Here is a 21,330-nt window from a genome sequence, read left to right as displayed (position 1 = left end):
AGTTTATTCTGGGGTTTTTTTTAATGTAGTTTTACAAAGGAATTTTTTATTTACGCAAGGGGAGCCTTTTTTTTTGGCTGTGTGAGTTGTTTCTTTTTTTAGTAAAATATGGCTAATTTGAATTTTGCAACTTTTAATGTTCAGGGTCAATAATCCGATTAAGCGTAAGTGTCTATTAAAAAGATGAAGGTTGATATTGCTTTTTTACAGGAACACACACTTGACTGAGAAAGAACATATGAAGTTGAAAAGGGATTGGGTTGGACATGTTGCTGCTTCTTTTAATTCTAAGGCACAAGGAGTGGCAATTTTGGTACAGAAGAAGATACCGTTTGAATTGGAATCATTTTCTGAAACAGCCAGCAGAGATCGTTAACCTTAAGTAATGTCAATTGCATTGGAAGAAGAATAAAATGTTGGCTATAGATGGAGATTTAATACAATACTTTTAAGACTTGTGAATTTATGAGACAACAGTTTTTTTCTACAAATTAATGAACATTTAGTAGGAAATAAATTTATTTTATAGGACCCGTTGAAAGCCTATTTAAGAGGACAAATAATGTTACATATCTAAAATAAAGGAATATGAAAGTAGATCAATTAGACAAAGGTATATTATATTTAGAAAAGGAATTGCATGTTCGTAAAAATGAAGAGAAATTAAGATTATTGGAATCAAAATAACTGAAACAATACAATCTTATAAAGTAGAAAGAGATGTACTGTGCACATGACAGAAATATTATGAATTAGGTGATAGAGCCCATAATGTTTTAACACGGCAACTCAAAGCAGAGCAATTATCAAGAACAATAATAGCAAGAAAAAGAGAAACTGGTCACAAATTACATATAAAATGCAAGAAATTAATGATGATTTTAGGAAGTTTTATAAGCAATCATATCAGTCCAAATCTTTAAAGGGCGAGGAAAAAAATCTATCAAAAGTTACAGGTGCAGTGGTGTCACCTTCTCTGATGTAGCCATGACCCTCGACCATACTGTCTCTGCAGGAACTTGCTTTATTTTACTTTTGTACTTTACTTTTGTTGCAAGATTGCATCAGAATGTGAATGCTCTTTGGTGGCCTTTGAATGCCAGGCAAATGAAAGCTTTTCACTGTATCTTGGAATATGTGACAATAATAACCAAATCGAAAAATTGTATAGGTGAGTGGTGGAATCTGGGTGAGTTGAGGGAAATGTGGGGAGAATATAGGATTAGTGCAGGTGAGTGCTTGGTGAATGGCAGGCCAAAGAACCCTTATCCATGTTTCGTGACTCTCGGACTCATGATGTGCATGACAGAAATTTAAGACAGATTCCAAATTAGGAAACTTGCTGGCCCAAAATGTCAAAGCTGAATTTCCAAATGGAGCACTCAGTTTTCAGAGATGTTGTTACAAAGGCAAAATGCTGCACATGGTGGAAAGGTGAAATAAGAAGAGGGCAAGGTTGGAAATGGCAATAGATTTGGCAGCATACAATAAGCTGTTTCAGGTAAGTTATCAACTTGAGATGCTAGGTGTTTGACTCTTCTCCAATGCTGCCCAGTCTGAGTAACAGTAAAACTGATCAGTAAAGCCGATCTTGCTGGGTTGCTGTATGGAGAGCACACAGTTGCTATAGCAGGCTCCAGCTCAGGCTTGACCACAAAAGGAATGGGGAGGAGTAACATTGATAGAATTTGCAAGATTCACAGCCGCTCAGTGTTTGACCACCCTCCTTTACTTCTTTTTTTGAATAAGGACAGTGAACTAGTTGAAATCTATCAGTTGAATCTAATATACAAAAATGCAGGACAAACTCAGCATTCTTTATGTAACAGATACAAATCAGGGCTTAAGACTGAGCCATCACTAAGGAATTTTTGAATCTAATCAAGTTACACTGCCTATGGATATTGGCTATGAAACTGGATTCTACATCCTATTTGACATTTTGGGCCATTGTGCAGGCTTGACTAGGTTCCCTGTTTTACAAACAAGCACCTTTAAACGTGTTTTGAAGGTTGGGAAAGCCCTCTGCTGGCAGTCCTTGGGCTTGCATGCTCCAAATCCTGCAAGCTCAAGCCATCCACGCAGCGCAGAGTTGTTATACCACCACCAATGGGTTTTGCAGAATCAACCCAAATCCTCATATTCACCTGGCAAAACAGCAACAGTCCAACAAAAAAAAGTCTCATTAGGTTTAGTTCCAAAGTTATAACAGTCGCACAGCTCTACAGTATGGAAACAAGCCCTTCAACCTAACTTGCCAGGTGGACCAAGTTGTGCACCTAAACTAGTCCCATTTGCCCTCTAAACCTTTCCTATCCATGTTAATATATTTTAAACAGTGCTATTAGACTGCACCTGCCTCAACCTGGTAGCTTATTCATCCAGTGCAACTCGTCCACACTGACCAAAATGTCCTGCCCATACTAGTCTCTCCTGCCCGTGCTTGGCCTATGTATCTCTCAACCCATTCTATATACAGAACATTATAGCAGAACAAACAGGCCCTTTGGCCCTTCCAGTCTGTGCCAAACTATTATTTTGCCTAGTCCCACTGACCTGCACCCAGTCCATAGCCCTCTATACCCCTCCCAGTAACGTACCTGCCCAATTTTTAAAAAAATATCAAAATTGAGCCAGCATTCACCACTTCAGTTGGCAGTTAGTTCCCCACTCCCACTACTCTCTGTGTGAAGAAGTTCCCTCTAATATTCCCCCTGAACCTTTCTCCTTAAACCCCAAAATCACATCCTCTGGTTTCTATCTCACCTAATCTCAGTGGGAGCATCGTCTCCCCTCTTTCTTCCACGCTCCTGGGAATAAAGTCCAAACCTGTTTAACCTTTCCATGTAATTCAGTTCCTGAAGTCCCAGCCACATCCAAATAAATAATTTTGCACTCTTTCAATCTTACTGATATCTTTCATGTAGTTAAGTGACCAAAACTGCACACAACTCCAAATTTGGCCTTAGCAATGTCTTACACAATTTAACTAGAACATCCCAACTCCTGTACTCAATACTTTGATTCATGAAGGCCAATATGCCAAAAGCCCACTTCACAACCCAATCTACCTGTAATGCCACTTTCAGGGAATTATGTATCTGCATTACCAGATCCCTCTGATCTACTACACTCCTCAGTGCCCTACAATTTACCGTGTATGTCCTATCTTGATTTGTCCTTCAAAAATGCAATATTTCACACATGTCTGCATTAAATTCCATCTGCCATTTTTCTAACTGGTCCAGACCCCTCTGCAAGCTTTGAAAATCTTCCTTACTGTGTACAATGCCTCCAATCTTTGTGTCATCTATAAACTTGCTGATCCAATTTACCATATCATCAAGCATATCATTGATATAGAAGATAAACAACAATGGTTCCAGCACTGATTGCTGAGGCACACCAATTGTCACAGGCCTCAAGTTTGAGAAACAATCATCCGCTATCACTCTGTGGCTTCTCCCGTTTAGCCAGTTTACTACTACACCATGAATATTGAATGTCTGAATATTCCTGACTAATCTCCATGTGGGACCTTGTCAAAGGCCTCACTAAAGTTCATGAAGACAACATCCACAGCCTTTCCTTCATCAACTTTCCTGCTAACCTCCTCAAAAAACTCAATAAGATTGGTTAAGCATGACCTTCCACACACAAAGTCATGCTGACTATCCCAAATCAGTCTTTCAAGATAGTTTCCAATAATTTACCTTCTACTGATGTCAGGCTCAATGGCCTATAACTTCCTGGGTTATTTTTGGAGCCTTTTAAACAACAAAACATGAGCTACCCTCCAATTCTCTAGCACCTTTCATAAACTTCTACAGGTGTACTGTGGAGAGTATTCTGGCTGGTTGCATCACTGCCTGGTATGGAGGAGACAACTCTCAGGACAAGAATAATCTCCAGAGGGTTGTTAGCTCAGCCTGACATCACAGGCACCAGACTTCACTCCATCGAGGGCATCTATATGAACCGGTGTCTTAAAAAAGCAGCCTCTATCCTCAAAGACCCCTACCACCCGGGTCATGCCCTCTTCACTCTACTACTATCGGGAAAAAGGTACAGGAGCCTAAAGACGAGTACTCAACAGCACAAGGACAGCTTCTTCCCTGCTGTCATCCGATTCCTGAGTAATCAATGAACCAAAGACACTGCCTTTACTGTTTGTGCACTGTTCTTTTTATTTTTATATAGTAATGTTGTTAGATGGCAACAAAATACCAAATTTCACGACTCGTTCATAACAATAAATTCTGATTCTGACCTGTGGCTAAAGACATTTTAAATATTTCTGCCAGGGCCCCTGAAATTTCTAGAGCAGCCTCCCTGGGGATATATTTACCATTATTTGCTTCAAGACAGAAACCACCTCCTACTCTTTATTTTCTTTTTAAAATATTTTTATTGAGTTTAACATATAAACTGACATACAAAATTTTAAGGAAAACACATTACAAGTTATCTCATTTACACACAAGTTTAAAAAAAATGGATGGAACTACATTAGACAATTATTTTATCCACACAAGAAACAAATTAATCCAAATAAAAATTGCTAAAAAGAAAACAAAATCTAAAAACTAAATCTAATCTATTCCCTCCCTCTAATCAAGGTAACCATTGTAAAAAAAAAGGGAAATTATGGACATCAGAGACTCTCCGGAACATTCAAAATTCTTAATTCTTCCCATCATGATAGTATTCTATGAATGGGTCTCCTCCTTTTTAATCTGTATAGGTTCCATGACCTCACTGCCTATTTTCTTTGCTTCCCCAGTCTTTTTCCAGTTTCCTGAGTAAATACTGATTAAAAAAAAAACCAAGATCTCCCCCATCTCTTGTGGCTCCATAAATAGCTGCCCACTCTTCAAGGGGTCCAATTTTGTCCCATACTATTGTTAGGTCTGCTTTGTTCATGAATGAGTGAGACAAACACCAGACTGAGTCGAAATCAGGGTTCTTTGTTCTTTATTACCGGATTGTAACACTTGCGACTAACCATGTTAGTCGGAGAATGCATTCTGCCGTTATCAGCAAAATGGTGATTTTTTATACCCTTGGATACGTGCTTAGAACATCATCATATCATTACTTGTCCAATGACTAAAACTGTTGCTATCCTTTCCCTGCTAGCTTCCTGCCTCTCAATCCATCAATGTCTCTCTTATCTTGTAAGTACAAGGATGCATTCACATCTTGTTACAGCCCTGTACAGGGTAACTCCTTACACATTCCCATCTCATGATGTTTTACCTTACACTATCCTTCTGTTCTGAATGTATCTGTAGAAATTCTTAAAATTTTCCTTCACATTGTCTGCCAAATCAACCTCGTGTATTATTTTAGCCCTGCTGATTTCCTCTTTTGTCTTGCTTTTTAAAAAAATTCCTCAAATACCTAATTTGTTCCAAGTAGCTTATATGTGCTGTAAACCTCTCTCTTCTTTATATCTCCAATATACCTAAAAAAGCAAGGTTCCCCATACCTATTATTCTTGACAGGAACATACAAAACTACCTACCAAGCTCCAAAGAATAAAGCCCGATCCCTAATGTTCAGACATGTGAGTCTTGACAACATTCTCATAAATTAGGATTTGGACAAAGGAAAAAGTTCAGATAGCAACGTTCAAGGTTTGGTTTCAAACTCATGAATACCAAAGGGGGTGGTCTTTTAAAAATAAAAACGCATTTCTGTGTATTCCCTGAAGAAATTAATTGGCATGAAAGGGCCACAGTGAATCCAGACAAGTATTTACACACAAACCTGCTGTGTGTTTTTAAAGTTCAAATTTACTATCAGAGTACACACATGACATCACATACAACCCTGAGATTCTTTTTCCCGTGGGCCAGGCAGAATTTGTACTCATCAGTAACTGTAAACTGAACACAAGAAAGATAAGTATACAAGAGAGAAATGTAAACAAAAACAAATGGCGGTGCTGCTGTTAAATGGAGACAGCACTCCCCTGCGGGGTCCTACCACTCAGTCCTATGTCGAGAGCACCATGCAGGCTTTAGATGGCCTGCTAAAGGAGAGGATGGTATTTTTTTTAAATCTAGCGATGCAGGGTCAGAGCCCAAGATGGCATCACCTGTGTTTGGCAGCATCCTTGAGAGGGGGTCGCAGGCTCCGGGGGAGCAGTGGACTGGCTCAGGGCACCAGAAATGGTAAGAAACACACCCCCATTGAGAAGGAATAGCAGAGGAGACAGCCCCAAAGACAGAACAGTGATCACGGTGGCAGACCAGTGAGGGGCTCTGCGGCTGAAGGGCACACACAGACGGTGCCCTGTTGATGGCTTGTGGGGGAGGAACCCGCGCATGATGCTAAAGGTAAGAAGGGCTCTGGGTGTTGAAGGGTTCCTCATCATGTGAAAGATTTGGATTTGGGCTCAGGTTGTTGATGGCTTGAACTGAACTGGAGTCCTGTGCAGCTGCGGGCACTCTCTTTTACTTCTAGTTCTCTGACTGTAAGGGGCACCAGCAATGCTGATGCCAATTTCCTGTAATATTACATTTGTCTTTTAACAGATGACAATAAATAGGATCTGATCTGACTTGATTAAAGAAAGAAATGTAAACAGATATAAAAAAATAAAGATTCAGTAATAAATAATGTGCAAACTCAGATTCCTTAAATCAGATCAAGTCTAATGGTGGAGGGGTAGCAGCTGGTTCGTGAACCTGGTGGTGTGAGTCATGTGCACCAATACCTCTTTCCTGGCAGGAAGAGTTTTACCTGTAATGTACTGGACTGTGTCCACTAGCTTTTGTAGGGCTTTCCGCTCAGAGGTATTGCTCCCCCATACCAGGCCGTGATACAGCTGGTCAGCACACCTTTTGCGACACATGTGTATATGTTTGGCAATGTCATTACAAACCTCCGCAAACTCCTGAGGAAGTAGAGGTGCTGATGTGCTTTCTTCATGGTGACATTAGTACGTTGGGTCCAGGAAAGGTCTTCCAAGGTAGTGGCTCCTAGGAATTTCAATTTGCTCTCCCTCTCTACCTCTGATCCCCCAATGATCACTGGATCATATACCTCTGGTTTTCCCTTCCTGAAGTCTACACTCAGCTCCTTAGTTTTGGTTACATTCAGTGGGAGGCTGACATTAGTAAAGTTTCAATCTCCCTTCTGTATGCTGACTTTCGGCCCTTTGATACTGTGGTATCATTAGCTATGTGCTGAGCCACATAATCATAATGTAAAGTGAGTAGAGCAGGGGTGGGGTGGGGGGGTGAAGAACGCAGTGGTGTGATGCTCCAGTGCTGATGGAAGATTATGGAGATGTTCTTGCCAATCCATACTGATTGTAATCTGAAGGTGATGAAATCACCTTGGGGCAGTGAGGCTCAGGCCTTGAAGTTTGCTGATTTGCTGAAGGGATGATGGTATTGAATGGCGAAATGTAGTCAATAAAGAGCATCCTGATGTACACATCTTTGCCGTCCAGGTGGTCCAGAGTTTTATGTAGAGCCAGTGCTGTAGACCTGTTGTTGTGGAATGCAAATTGGAACGGATCCATGTAGCTAATCAAACAGGATATGCTTTAGCACCAGCCTCTCAAAACACTTCATCAGTAGTCATTTACCACATTCTTCTTGGACACTGACAACCTTGAGGCCTGTTTGAAACCATATCCCATTGAAGTGAAGCACTGAAGATATCCGTGAATACATTGGCTAGATGGTCAGATTTTTTTACTCCTCTCAAAACACTTCATCAGTAGTCATTTACCACATTCTTCTTGGACACTGACAACATTGAGGCCTGTTTGAAACCATATCCCATTGAAGTGAAGCACTGAAGATATCCGTGAATACATTGGCTAGATGGTCAGATTTTTTAGTTCCTGGTTGGGTACTCCTTGGATTTACTCTTCCGAAGGCAGCTCACACATCATCTTTGGATACTGACAGTAGAGGATCATCAGAGGAGGTAGGAATGTGCAGAGTTTTTTCCTTGTTCTGGTGGTCAAATCTGACATAGAAGGCATCAAGCTCATCTGGGAGTGAAGCTTTGCTGTCTTCTATTGCACCAAATTTAGTTTTGTAGCAGATTATGCCAATTAGGCTTGCCACAGCTCTCAGATATCCTTTGTTGTTTCCATTCTCATCAGGAATTTCCATTTCACCCATGGATTAACTTTCTGAAGGTCCTTGGATCTGCCTCTCAGCAGGTTCTGGATTTCCCTTCCCCACCTCCCCCACCCTCTTTTAAGTTTACAATGTATTTCATACCTATTGCTTATTTTATTCTGCTATCAACTGCTCAGCCCTCTGGGATGACAGACATTTAAACTTAAGGCTCCCAATTATCCAAAGTCTCCAAAGATTGATCACAATTAATCCTAATTCCAATAACATTTTATTCAAACTCTGTATGTAACATTCTGCTAAATTCAGTAACATCTTAAACACCAGAATCACACACATGGAACTACATTAAAGAAACAAAAAAAACTGCAGATAAACTATGTAGGAATAATAGGGTGAATTGAAATGTTTGGCTAGAGGAAGTTCAAGCTTAGACCCACAGAGTTTAGGTGCAATATGCAGAATGTGTGACCGCTTTGCTAAACACTCGTGCTAGGTCGCTGGGTCTAAGTTTGAACTTCCTGCAGCCAACCATTCAATTCCCTTCACCATTCCTCCATAGACATGTCTGTCCTCAGTCTCATCTATTGTCAGGGCAAGGCCAAATGTAAATTTGAGAAACAACACATCATATTCCTCTTGGACCACCTTAAGTCTAACACCATAAACATTTAAAAAATAATTGATAAAGGGTCAAGTCTTGATAAAGGGTCCCAACCCAAAATATTGGTAGACTATTTCTACCCATAGATGCTGTTTGTTCACTGAGTTCCTTAACAACTCATGATTTTCTGGAAATTCACTAAACCTATGTGGATTATCAAAGACATAAACAAAGAGGAATTTCACCTCTGAGAAGTGTGGAGGCAGTGACTGGCAGGTATTTGAAATACAGGCAACTCCTATCATTGGGTTCACGTCCCACATCACAATTTTCCATGAAGTGGAATAGCACCATTTGCAAATGCATCAAGAAACACAAGTTGAAAAAATGTCTTATTTATTTACCTTTTCACATAAATTCTGCACAATTAATTTTATTCCATCTCTCAAACTTTTTGGGGGGTAATTTGTGAATTCCCTTAGGACAAATTTCCATGATCTGAGCAGCCAAAAAAATGAGGGTCATCTGTACATGAGAGTTGCTGGATACATTGAGGCCAAGATTAATCTGCTACACACTGACAAAATGGCAGAATAGGCTCAAAATGATTGTCTCACTTCTGCTCCTTGTGCTTAAATTCTTGTGTCTTTTGTTCAGCATAAAATGTCCTTTTGGCCCATATCATCCATGCAATCATGGTGCCCATCTACACCAATCCTGTAATTGTATTTGCCTCTTCCACTTCCTCAGCAAGCTCCTTATAAGTAAAGCCCTCCATTTAAGACAATCTTATGGTGAATCTCTTCTGCACTCCTTCCAATGCTACCCCATCTTTCCTGCATTATGGTGACCAGAATGCACACAATGCTCAAAGTGCAGCCTGGTGAATGCCTTGTTCAGCTACAACATAGCATCTCAACTCTTACACTCATTGCTTCAACCTATGAAGGCAAGACTGTAAATGTGTGAAAAAGAAAAAGTGTATATCATGGCTATTGCGATTTATGGTGTGAAAAATAAAAAATTTATTAAAAAAAAACCTATGAAGGCAAGCATGCTGAATGCCCTATTCACACTCTTATCCTCCTGTGTCATAATTTTTAAACAGCTAAGAAGTTTCATTCATTAACACTCCTGAAGTCCCTGCCATTTTATATAAATGTCCTGCTTGTATTTGCATCCCAAGATGCATTACCTCACACTTGGATTAAACTATCTGCCACTGCTCAACTTTGCAACTGATCTACGTTCCTTTGTATCCTTTACAACTGTCTTTGTTATCTACTATTCCCCATTTGCTACTAACCTTTCGCAATTATGCAGTGTTGACTTCAACTCCTCAGAGAAACATAGAACACTTCATACAGCACAGAAAGCAGGCCATTTGGCCCTTCTAGTCTATGCTGAAACATCATTCCGCAGGGCCCACCGACCTGCACCCAATCCATAACCCTCTAGACCACTCCCATCAATGCATCTACCCAATTTACACTTAAAAATTAAGAGTGAGCCCCCATTTACCACATCAGATGGAAGCTCGTTCCACACTCCCACCACTCTCTTATTGAAGAAGTTTCCCCTAATATTCCCCCTTTCACCATAAAGCTATGTCCTCTCATATTTATCTCTCCTAATCTAAGTGGAAAGAGCCTATTCACATTTACTCTGTCGATACACCTTATAATTTTGTAAACCTCTATCAAATCTCCCTTCATTCTTCTATACTCTAAGGAATAAAGTCCTAACCTGTTTAATCTTTCCCTGTAACTCTACTCAAGACCCAGCAACATCCTAGTAGATCTTCTCTGCATTCTCTCAATCTTACTAAATCCTTCCTGTAGTTTGGCAACCAGAACTGCACACAATACTCCAAATTTGACCTCACTAATGTCTTATACAACCTCACCATAATGTCCCAACTCCTGTATTCAATACTTTGATTTATGAAGGCCAAGATGTCAAAAGCTTTCTTTATAACCCTCTCTACCTGTGTATGTATCTGTATGGCCAAATCCCTTCATTCCTCAGGCACTCCTCAGTGCCCTACCATTTACTGTGTATGTCCTACCTTGGTTGGTCCTTCCAAAATTCAACACCTCACACTTGTCTGCAGTAAATTCTATTTGCCATTTTCTGTCCCATTTGTCCAGTTGGTCCAGATCCTTCTGCAAGCTATGAAAGCCTTCCTTGTTGGTCCAGATCACCATCAATGGGATCAGCAATTGTCCACAGCAATCATGAGTGGGTGACAATAAAAGTGAGAAATCAAAGATTTTGATCCCATTATAAAATTATTTCTGATGAAAGGTCATCCATCTGAAATATGAATTCTTTTTCTCCTTAGATCCTACCACACGTGCAAATATTTGCAGCATTTTGTTTTGAATTTGGATTTGAAATTATTTTCTGATTTTCATCCGATTAGGCTCTGCTATATTTAAATCTAAAGTGCAAATGCCCTCTCTGACATCTATTGTTCATTAATAATCTAGTTGAAGAATACTAACACCTAAGTGTTAGAAGGACATTCCTCAGGAATATGAAAAAGCCCAAAAAGTATGCTCATGCACCAGAGTCGAGAGATTGACTTTTAAACACATAAGAATAGAAACATTCTGCAGGACACTCACTTGTAACTGCGCATGAAGATCTTTCCCATAAAAGCTGTAAAATGCAGAACCACTTCCAGGCCACCTAAGCGAATACATGGCACCGTGGGTCCTCGAAAGAAATCTAAGAAGTGCATTGAAGGGGATTAACTCATTTCAATATTTAAGAAAGAAAGCAAAAGCAGCTCAACAGCAAAACATTAAACTTTGCTAAGTTTACACAACACTGATGAGGATTCCCAATATGCCAGGAGCTTAGATAGTTGGGACAGAATTTATTCAGTGTATCCAGGAGAGTTTCTTGAAACAATGTGCAGGTAGTCCAACTGGGACAGGGTAGTACTAGACCTTACACTGGAGAATGATCTCAGCCAGGAGATCTGAAGTTTCAGAGAGGGAACATTTTGGGAACAGAGACCAGAATTCTGCAAATTTTAAGGCAGTTCTTGATAATCATGTCTGATCCTTGGGTGAAAGTGCTGAAGTGGGGTAAGGCCATTTACAATAATATTAGGCAGGAAATGGAGAAAGTAGATAAGAAGAATGACTGCTTCAAGGTAGATTCTCATCTTACACTAGAGTCTCATTGTCATATGTACAAGTACAATAAGAGATGAATTACTTGCTTCAGCTTTCCAAGAACACAAAATGCACAACACATACGAGAGAAAAATAATAATATAAAAAGGAAGAAGAAAAAAATTCAGATCCTGATCTTGAAAAGAGATGGATATTAAGTTCAAGAACCCTGGAAGACAAGATGTTTAGCTCAAAAAGTAAAAGAAACCAAACAAGGTTTAGAAAGCTGAAATCAAAACTGCCCCTTGATGAAAATAAAGAGAGCAGGAAATATCAAACAAGAAATTAAGATGGCTAAAGGGGGCCATGAAATGTTTTTGGCAAGAAAGATTACCAAGGACATTTGGCAAGGATATTTTATGGAGAACCCCAGGGATATTATATGTAATATTGTATATCAGAAGCACGAGAGTAGAACCAGAGAAGATCACAGCACAGAAAACAAGCCCTTCTCATCTGTGCCAAACTATAATTCTGCCTAGTCTCAATGACTTACACCCAGTCCATAGCCCTCCATATCCTTCCCATCTATGTGCCTGTCCAATTTTTTCATAGTTAAAATTGAGCCTGCATTCACCATTGCAGCTGGTAGCTCGTTCAACACACCCATTAGTCTCTGTGTGAAGAAGCTTCCCCAATGTTCCCCCTAACCCACGTCCTTTGGTTTGTATCTCACCAAATCTCAGTGGAAAAAGCCTATTTGTATTTACTCTATGTCCCTCAAAATTTTGTACATCTCAATCAAATCTCCCTTAATTTTTCTTTGCTGCAGGGCATAACTTTTCCCAGTATGACAGATTAGATTATATTTATATTGTATATTGATATGTTTTAAAGGAGATAAATTGTGGAAATTTTCAAAACACTTCAGAACAGATCTCATTTTAAATGCCAGAGCTTGGCTCAAGCAGACAGTCCAGGCTCATTGTGCCTTTGCCAAAACTTTGAAGAATGCCTATAAGGTTTTCACAAGTAGGTGTTAATTGGACATGCTGTGGAGTAATGGATTATTGTTTTGGAAAGCAGATGATCAAACTCAGAAGATTAGGTCCGGAGCCACAGTCTGTCTGAGTGCAGTTGGCTGTTCTAAGAGGGTCATGTGGTTTTCTGTGTGTGTGTGTGAGAGAGAGAGAGAGAGAGAGAGAGAGAGAGAGAGAGTGAGAGAGAGAGAGAGAGAGAGAGAGAGAGAGAGAGAAAGAGAGAGAGAGAGAGAGAGAGAGAGAGAGAGAGAGAGAGAAAGAATACAGTTCAGCAGCAGCAGGGACTGGAACAGGACAAGCTGGAAAGCTTGTGGAAAAAATCTATTTTGAAGATGGGCCGTGAGTTCTGAGTTCAGCCTGGTCAAAGCCCTTGTGGTCTGTCCAAGAGGAGAGGATTGGCTGCCTAATGTTTCATTTGAAATAAGGGAAACAAAAAGGAACTCTGTGGTTATCTGGAAAACCCTGATGGGGCAAGTTTCTTTAGCAAGACACTGAAGTGGAAAATCTGAAGGAATCAATCGTGGGTGTCCAACGAGCAACAAATCTCTCTCTGAAAACCGACAAGAACCTTCATGAGCGGTAACCATTTACATTTCAAGCATCAAAGCCTGGTGAAATTCATAAATGTTAAATTATGTGCACAGTATAAGAATTGCCTGCAACCAGTGAACTTGGAGGAGTGAGATTGGACTGTGAATTAAAGAACTTTTCTGAATTCATACACACATTACATACAGATACACTACACTTAAAATCACCAATGCCTGAAGAGGGCGCACAAAATCAGTGAACCGGTGCGGACTCGAAAGGCCAACATGGCCTGTTTCCACTCCGTAAATGGTTATATGGTTATACGAGCGCTTAGAATTAGAAGTGGGTTAAGTTAGGTTATGTTAATAGTAATAAGTTAAAGGTTGATCCTGTTTTCATGTTTGAAGATAATTAAAAAAAACTTTTAAGTAACCATTTGTCTTGGTGAATTTCTATTGCTGCTGGGTTTTGGGTCCTCTGGGCTCCTAACACCATTAATTCAGTTCCTGAAGTCCCAGCAACATCCTAGCAAATCTCTGCACTCTTTCAATTTTATAGATATCTTTCCTACAGTTAGGTGGCCAAAATTGCACACAATATTCCAAATTTGGCCTCAACGATATCTTAAACAACTTAGGGAAGCTATAGAAAGAGTAGGCCCATTCAAGGACAAAGGAAGGGATTCATGTCTAGAGCCAGAGGAAGTGAGTTAGATCAATGGTGAGTACTTTGCATGGATAATTACCAAAATGTTGAGATTAGGAAGGGTTATGTTGATATTTAGGAGTTTTGTTGGATGCCTTAAAAAACATTTGCATGAATAAATCTCAAGGTCTGATGGGAAGCAAAGGAGAAATTGCTGAGGTCAAGACATAGATCTTTGTATCCTTTTTAGTCACAGGTTAGATACCAGAAGTCTGCAGAATAGCAAATAAAAGGGCAACAGGGATACACCCAGGAAATGATCAGTCCGAGGGAAATTATTGAAGATTCTTACTTTATTTGGAAAAGCATGGACTTATTAGGAACAGTCAGCATGGGTTTGTGAGCAGAGGTCCTGCTTAACCAATATGAATGGCGTTTTTCTGAGGATGCGATGAAAATGATTGCTGAGAGTACAACAGTGGATGTTGACAATGTAATGAACTTATTATTATCATCTTAACCTAACTTAACCCCCTTCTAATTCTAAGTGCACGTGTATGTAATGTATTGACAAGATTCTTCACAATAGGTTGGTCACTTGGAATCAGTGAGTTGGTAGATTGAATATAAAATTGGCTTGGTCATAGAATACAAAAGTCAGTCATAGAACGATATTTTTCTGATTTTTGAAGTGGTGATTCTCTGTGACCATGATGTTATGCAAGAATCCATGATGAGATCTCTTTATAATACATATTAATCATTTGGATGAAAACATAGGCAGTCCGTTTAGTAAGTTTGCAAATGACAGCAAGATTATTGGTAGAGTTGTGAGAAAGGTTGTCAATGGATAAAACAGGATATCCTGCCCTACCCCAGTGCATCCCAGTTTGATTTGGGGAAATGCTCTGCCCAAGACTGCGAGAAACAGGAGGAAGTGGTAAACACAGCTCAGGCCATCGAGCAACCCAACCTCCTCTCTATCAATTCTGTCCACACTTTCCATCATCTCATAAAAACTGCCAACATAATAAAGGACTCATTCCACCTCAGTCACACTTTCCTTTCTCCATTTCCATCAGGAAGAAGATACATGTGCTTGAAAAGACACTTGCCTACTGTTATCAGACTCTGAAATTGAGTGCACACTGGCAAAAGGCAGTACCTTTGCATTAATCGTTTTTAGGCTGTAATTTTCTCTATTTCCCCATACTATGTTTTTGTACCTTTCTGCATACCATCCACTATTTAACTTATTATAACACTCTGATCTTGTTAATTTGTTACTATTGCACTACCTGCTGTATGAGTTGACTTGCATGGATAGCATACAAAATGAAGTTTCTTTGCTGTACTTTGGAACTGGTCACAATAACACTGCTAAATGTACACGAGATTTTTATGTGGTGTGTATTATATGTATACGTGTATGCACCATGAATCAGAGAAACGCTGTTTCATCTGGTTATATTTGTAGTCAGATGATAATAAACTTAAATTTGAACAATTCAATATACAGCAACTGAAAATGTGAGGTGATTGGTTTTGGGAGGCCAAATACATAATAAATTACAGAACAAGAAGGAAAATCGAGATATAAAGGGATACTAGGTTGCAAGCCCACAACTCCTTAAATGTGGCAACACAGGTGGACAGCGGACAGTCTTCATCAGTTGGGCAATGAATTTAATTGTAAGGAAGTCCTGCTGCAACTTTACAAAACTTCAATTAGGCCATATTTGGAGTATTCAAGCAGTTCTGGTTGCCATGCTATATGCTTATACTGAGGACTTGGAGGACACAGAAGAGATTCACCAGGAAAATAGAGTGGTAGGTTCATGGAATGCATTTCAGGGGAGGTTTTGGAAGCAGATAAGATCCAACATTTAAGAAGCATTCAAAGGACACATGTAGAGGCAGAAGATAGAGGGATATAGACCAAGTGCAAGCAGAAGATATTTGTTTAGAGCACTGAAACGATGGTAGGAAACCAGCAATTTTGCACTACTCTTCTGATGGCCTGGTGTATCCCACAGCCTAAATTCATCTACTCCAGCCTACTGACTGAACACTGAATATATTCCAAGATACTTCTTACTATTTTTAGTTGCTCTCTGTTCTTCCTGATCCCTGACTGCCTTCCACCTATCAGCCAAAAAGAGTGCCTCAATAGCTAAGCTTGTGAATGGCCTCATGCTCTCATTTCTCAGCAATCTCCTAAGTGATGCTAAAAACCTGCTTAGGAATGTTCCCCAATAATGTAAATATCTGTCTGTCCATTTTCTTTTTGCTAGGAGCACTGACTAAACATATCATAGCTGATTGAATGAACAAAGATTAAGTGCTCAAGCACCAGTGTCAAGCTTTTAAATACAAATCAAAGAAATATTCTCCAGTCAACTCACTTGTAGATTCAAATAATAAAGCAGCAAACTGATGAAAAATTACCAGGCAATGAGTATGTAAACATCTAACTGTCCAACTGTTATCTACACAACTGACCCACAAAGAGACGCACGTCTCAGTTCATTTCTGAGCAGGCCCATTATTGTACCAAGCTATAAACATGAAGTGATACCTTTTAAAAATTCTCTTTATGATGACATAGCAATATCTAGCATGAAAGTCTGCAGACACTCTGGTTGAAGTAAAAACACAATGCTGAAGAAACTCAGCAGGTCAAAACAAAGATAAAGGTACTGTGACCAATTATATTATATTTTATATTATGTATGGATATGGGTTTGGAGGCAATAGATTGTGGGGGTTTCGTGTAGGTCACAAACAAACACTTCACAAAACAGATCTTATTTAAAATGCAAGAGCTTTGCTCAAACCAGTCCAGGCCCCGGTGCCTTTCTAGAGGTTTTCATAAGAAGGTGCAAATAGAAGAACCCGAGCTCAAGAGACTTCACAAGAAGGTTATAATTGGACATGCTGTGAAGTAATGGATTATTGCTTTGAAAGCAACAGATGAACGAACTCAGAAGTCTGGGATCGGTGGCACAATCAGACTGGTTGCAGTTTGCTGTTGTAAGGTCATGTGATTTTGCAAGGGGGGGGGGGAAGAGAGAAAGAACTGGTTTCTGCAGTCACGGCATGCTGGCAGCTTGTTGAAACCCCATTTTGAAGACGGGTTGTGAATTCTGAGTTCAGCCTGTTGAAAACCCTTGTGGTCCATACAAGAGGAAATGGCTGGCTAGAGTGCTTCACCTGAATAAGGGAAACAAAAGGAACTCTGTGGTGACCTGGAAGAAGAGGTGATCATTTGGAAAACCCTGATGGGGCACGTTTCTTCGGCAAGACATTGAAGTGACTGATGGAATTAAATCAGTTTGTGTGTGTCCAACGAGCAATGAATCTCTGAAACCCATAAGAACCTTCCTGAGCGGTAACCATTTAAGCACCAGAGCTTGGTGAAAATTCATAAATGTTAAATTCTGTGCACAGTATAAGAATTGCCTGATATCACTGAACTTGGAGGAGTGAGAAGTGAGATTGGACTGGGACTGGGAATCAATTAACTTTTCTGAACTTATACACATTACATACACGTGCCCTTAGAATTAGAAGGGGGTTAATTTAGGTTAAGTTGATTTAATAGTAATAAGTTAAAAGTTTGATCCTGTTTTCATGTTTAAAGAAAATTAAAAGTAACTTTTGTTTAAGTAACCATTTGCATCAGTGAATTTTTATTGCTGCTTGGCTTTGGGGTCCTCTGGGCCTGTAACAATACATAACTAATGTTTCGGGCTTGAGCCTTTCATCAAGACATTGAAAAATGTCAGTAGGTGTCTGAATAAAAAGGTAAGGGGGGGGGGTTGGTGAAGCATGGTCCCAAAGGCAAGAGGTTATAAGTGGAGAAGGGAGGGAGGGCACAAGCAGGAGGAGGGATGGCTAAATGAATAAGAGGAAGGGGGTGAAGAGCTGAGGGAAAGAAGACAAAGGGAAGGAAAGGGAAGGGATAGAGAATTGAGAGTAGGTTAGCAGAAACCAGAGAAGTTGATGTTAATCCCATCCAGTTGGAGAGTATCAAGATAGAAAATCAGGTATTCCTCCAATTTACTGCCATGGAGACATGTGAGCATGGGAGTAGGGCACAAAATTTAAGTGCCTGGCCACTGGGAGATACCTGTAACTTATGAAGACAGAGTGAAGGTGCTCAGCTAAGCGATCTCCCAGTGTGCGCCAAGTCTCTCCCATGTAAAGAAGGCCATATCTAACCCATCCATATTGTTGTGCCATATCACATTCTCCTAGCTAATTACAACTATTTAATTCCTTCATTATACTTACATTGGAAAACTTACCAATTAGGAGGTTTTTCAGTCTTTTGTGATCATTATCCATTTCAAATGAATCTCCAGCAAACACCAGCATGGGTTTGGATCCTTCTGCTGATTTGCTATTCTGGAGGGGGAAAAAAATCCTTTAAATACATTTCTGCTTCATTCCTTCCAGTACAGGTTCAGAAGGTTCAAAGGGAAACCCATTTTTCATTCAAACATTTTTTTAAATATATACTCAAAGTGCTGGAGAACACAGCATCCTGAGGAAGCAAAGATACATGAGCAATATTTCTGGCCTGATCCCACGTCAAGGTATGAGAAGAAAGCAGGCTGGGATCTGAAGAAAAAGGTAGGGAGAGGAGCACAGGGTCAACAGGAGAGTGGTGGAGGGCAGAAGAGAAAAAAGCTGAGAGGAAAGGAAGCAGAAGGAAAGAGAAAGAAGGAGGGGAGGGACCGAATGGAAACTGGAGAAGTCAATGTGAATGCCATCTGGTTGGAGAGTTCTGACAGAATATCCTTCCTAGCTAAATTCAGAGTTTTACTCAGTTATCTTTACCTTAAAATCACTCAAGCCACGAAACCTTTCAATTCCAAGTTCCATCATATCAAGAACATGGTAATCAAACATACGGCCTGCAAAAACGGAGCAATAAATTGTTAAAATGTTTTATTGGGAATAACAGAAAAAGCATCTATTCTTTGCTTATCCTAAATATTTAATGAAATTATCTTGTAAACTAAAAAAAACCTGAAAAACTGCCTCACAAATTAGCTAGTCAAAATCACAGATGTGGTTCTTTGTACTTTCTTTTTCATATTTAATAAATCTTAAATCTAAATGGATTTGTATAGAAATAAGAATTCTGTGCCCAAGAACTTTCTCATAGTAAAACAAATTAGCAGAAGAAAGAAAACAATAATAGAATTATTTTAAAATAAATGTAAATGCATTGTATGGAAGATGCGATTAAATCTAAAAATTACACTTCAATCTAAAGCAAAAATATATTAATGAACTGCTCCCACTTAATAGGATGCCTTCAACTGGGAACTTGGGTTAATATTTTCTATAACTTAAAAGTCTTTTCCCTGGTCTCTCGGCTGAATCCTTTTGCATTCAATGCTTCTTGCTGATATTTGGATTAATATTTATACATTCCCTCATTACTTTTTGAAAGATTTCAATGTCTGTTGCTCTTTTACATCAAGCCTAAATGATGTTTTACTTCTTTAGTCACACTCTGCTAGTTCGTCAGCTTCCATGTAGTTCTGAGGAAGCTCATTAATATGAAAAGCACTAATTGTCCCAAAACCAGTCCCAATGGCATATTAACTGCACTTGGTGTACAATGAAGAAAATGTAACATTATCAAATTTATTAGAAAGCACAACCACAGTTAAAAGGTATAAAACTATTAAACATTCATACTGAGAGATATTTGACAAATTCCACGGTAGATTAGTCTGAAATATTAAACCACATTGGATGCAAAACTGGCATGGTGGAAGGAGACAGAGGTAACAGTGGAAGAATGATTTTATGATTTGAAACCTGTATCCAAAGTTACTGTGCCCACAGGTGTTTGTCATCTACATTAATGATGTGGGTGGCAATGAAGTTAACTTGATCAGTACATTTGTGGATGACCATAACAAAAATTGGTAGTGCAATGCAGACATTCTCAAAGGGCCCCCGGAGGGGGGGGGGGGGGGGTCAGAGCACAGTTAAGTTTTCTTCTTAACTCACATAGAATAATTTTTTTAACAGAAGAAACCAGAACTTGAGTGCACAAGAAGGGGACTCACAAACTTAGTCCTTTGTGGGGGGTGGGAGCCGGGAACTCTGACGTACAATGTGTGGCTTGCGGAAATATATTGGCTGAGATAGAAATCGTATGAAGTGGTGCTCACAATGGTAGGTTTAGTGGGAGTGGCTTGTGATTGATTATTATATGGAATCATACGAGCCAGTGCTCACAACGGTAGTTCTAGTGGGCATGGTTTGCGATTTAAAGTATTTGGTATGTATACTGTATAATAACGACACCATGTAATGATCAATGATCCCCTATTTTTGGCTCCGGCTGCCCTCCCATCTGAGCATCAGGCGCTCCAACCACAGATACTTGCCCTGGCCTGGACCGCTCACCAATCAGAGCTTCCGACACCCCGTCCACAGTATGTGTATTTTTTGATTATTGAAACTAATAAAAATTAGTTGCTCTTTCCAGAATTCCAGATGGTAAGAAATAAAAAAAATGATTGCAAATACAGGTATTGTACATGTATTCTTGATTTTTTTTGAAAATGCTGTTTATAGTGAACTCCACTTTTTTCATAATGCGATTTTTTTGGACCCAAACTGTCATGTTATAATGGGGGTTCCACTGAATATGAATAATTGTATCAGAATTTCTCAATATGTATATAACATTTTTATTACAAAATGTGGAATTAAGAGTAAAAACGTGTATGTTATACTTTTTTCACGTCTTGCAGCTCTCAAACATCTGAAATTTATAATATGTAGCTCTTATGTTAAACAGGTTTGGCTTCCCCTGCACTATGGCAAGTCAACTCAGGCCCAAGTGTGGGTTGTAAAACAGAGAGACCTTGGGGTACGGGTGCATTGCTCCTTGAAAGTGGCAACTCAAGTGGATAAATTGGTGAAGGAGACATTAGGAATGTTGGCCTTCATTGGGAAGGGTACAGAGTACAGAAGTTGGGAACATTTGTGAGACCACATTTAAGAGTACTGTGCACTGTCTGGTTGTCCAGCTGTAGAAAAGACATCAATAAATTGGAAGGGGTGCAGAAGAGATTCACCAAGATGTTGCTGGGATTGGAGGGGTTGAGTTATATTGGGAGAGGTTGATCAGGCTGGGTCATTATTCCTTAGAGCACAGGATGCCAGTGAATAATTTTAAAGAAATTTATAAAATCATGAATAAAGTAAATGCTTACAATGTTTTTGCTAGGGTAGAG

At 39.5% G+C, this 21,330-nt stretch overlaps 1 protein-coding gene across 2 annotated transcripts in view; it reads right to left on the bottom strand.

The window, feature by feature from the left end:
- Positions 1–21,330, bottom strand: part of rpf2 (ribosome production factor 2 homolog) — a 50,900-nt gene that overhangs the window by 12,517 nt on the left and 17,053 nt on the right. For both annotated transcript variants that reach the window (XM_069887624.1, XM_069887623.1), the window contains exons 6-8: positions 18,902–18,978; positions 18,367–18,466; positions 11,343–11,445 (exon numbers count right to left, since the gene is read on the bottom strand). In XM_069887624.1, coding sequence (XP_069743725.1) covers positions 11,343–11,445; positions 18,367–18,466; positions 18,902–18,978 — 280 coding nt within the window. The remainder of the gene's footprint in view (positions 1–11,342; positions 11,446–18,366; positions 18,467–18,901; positions 18,979–21,330) is intronic.

The sequence above is a fragment of the Narcine bancroftii genome, chromosome 6 (genome assembly GCF_036971445.1).
Source record: "Narcine bancroftii isolate sNarBan1 chromosome 6, sNarBan1.hap1, whole genome shotgun sequence".
Lineage (NCBI taxonomy): Eukaryota > Metazoa > Chordata > Chondrichthyes > Torpediniformes > Narcinidae > Narcine > Narcine bancroftii.
The sequence above is the reverse complement of the archived record's forward strand: the minus strand, read 5'-3'. Positions and strand labels throughout refer to the sequence as shown.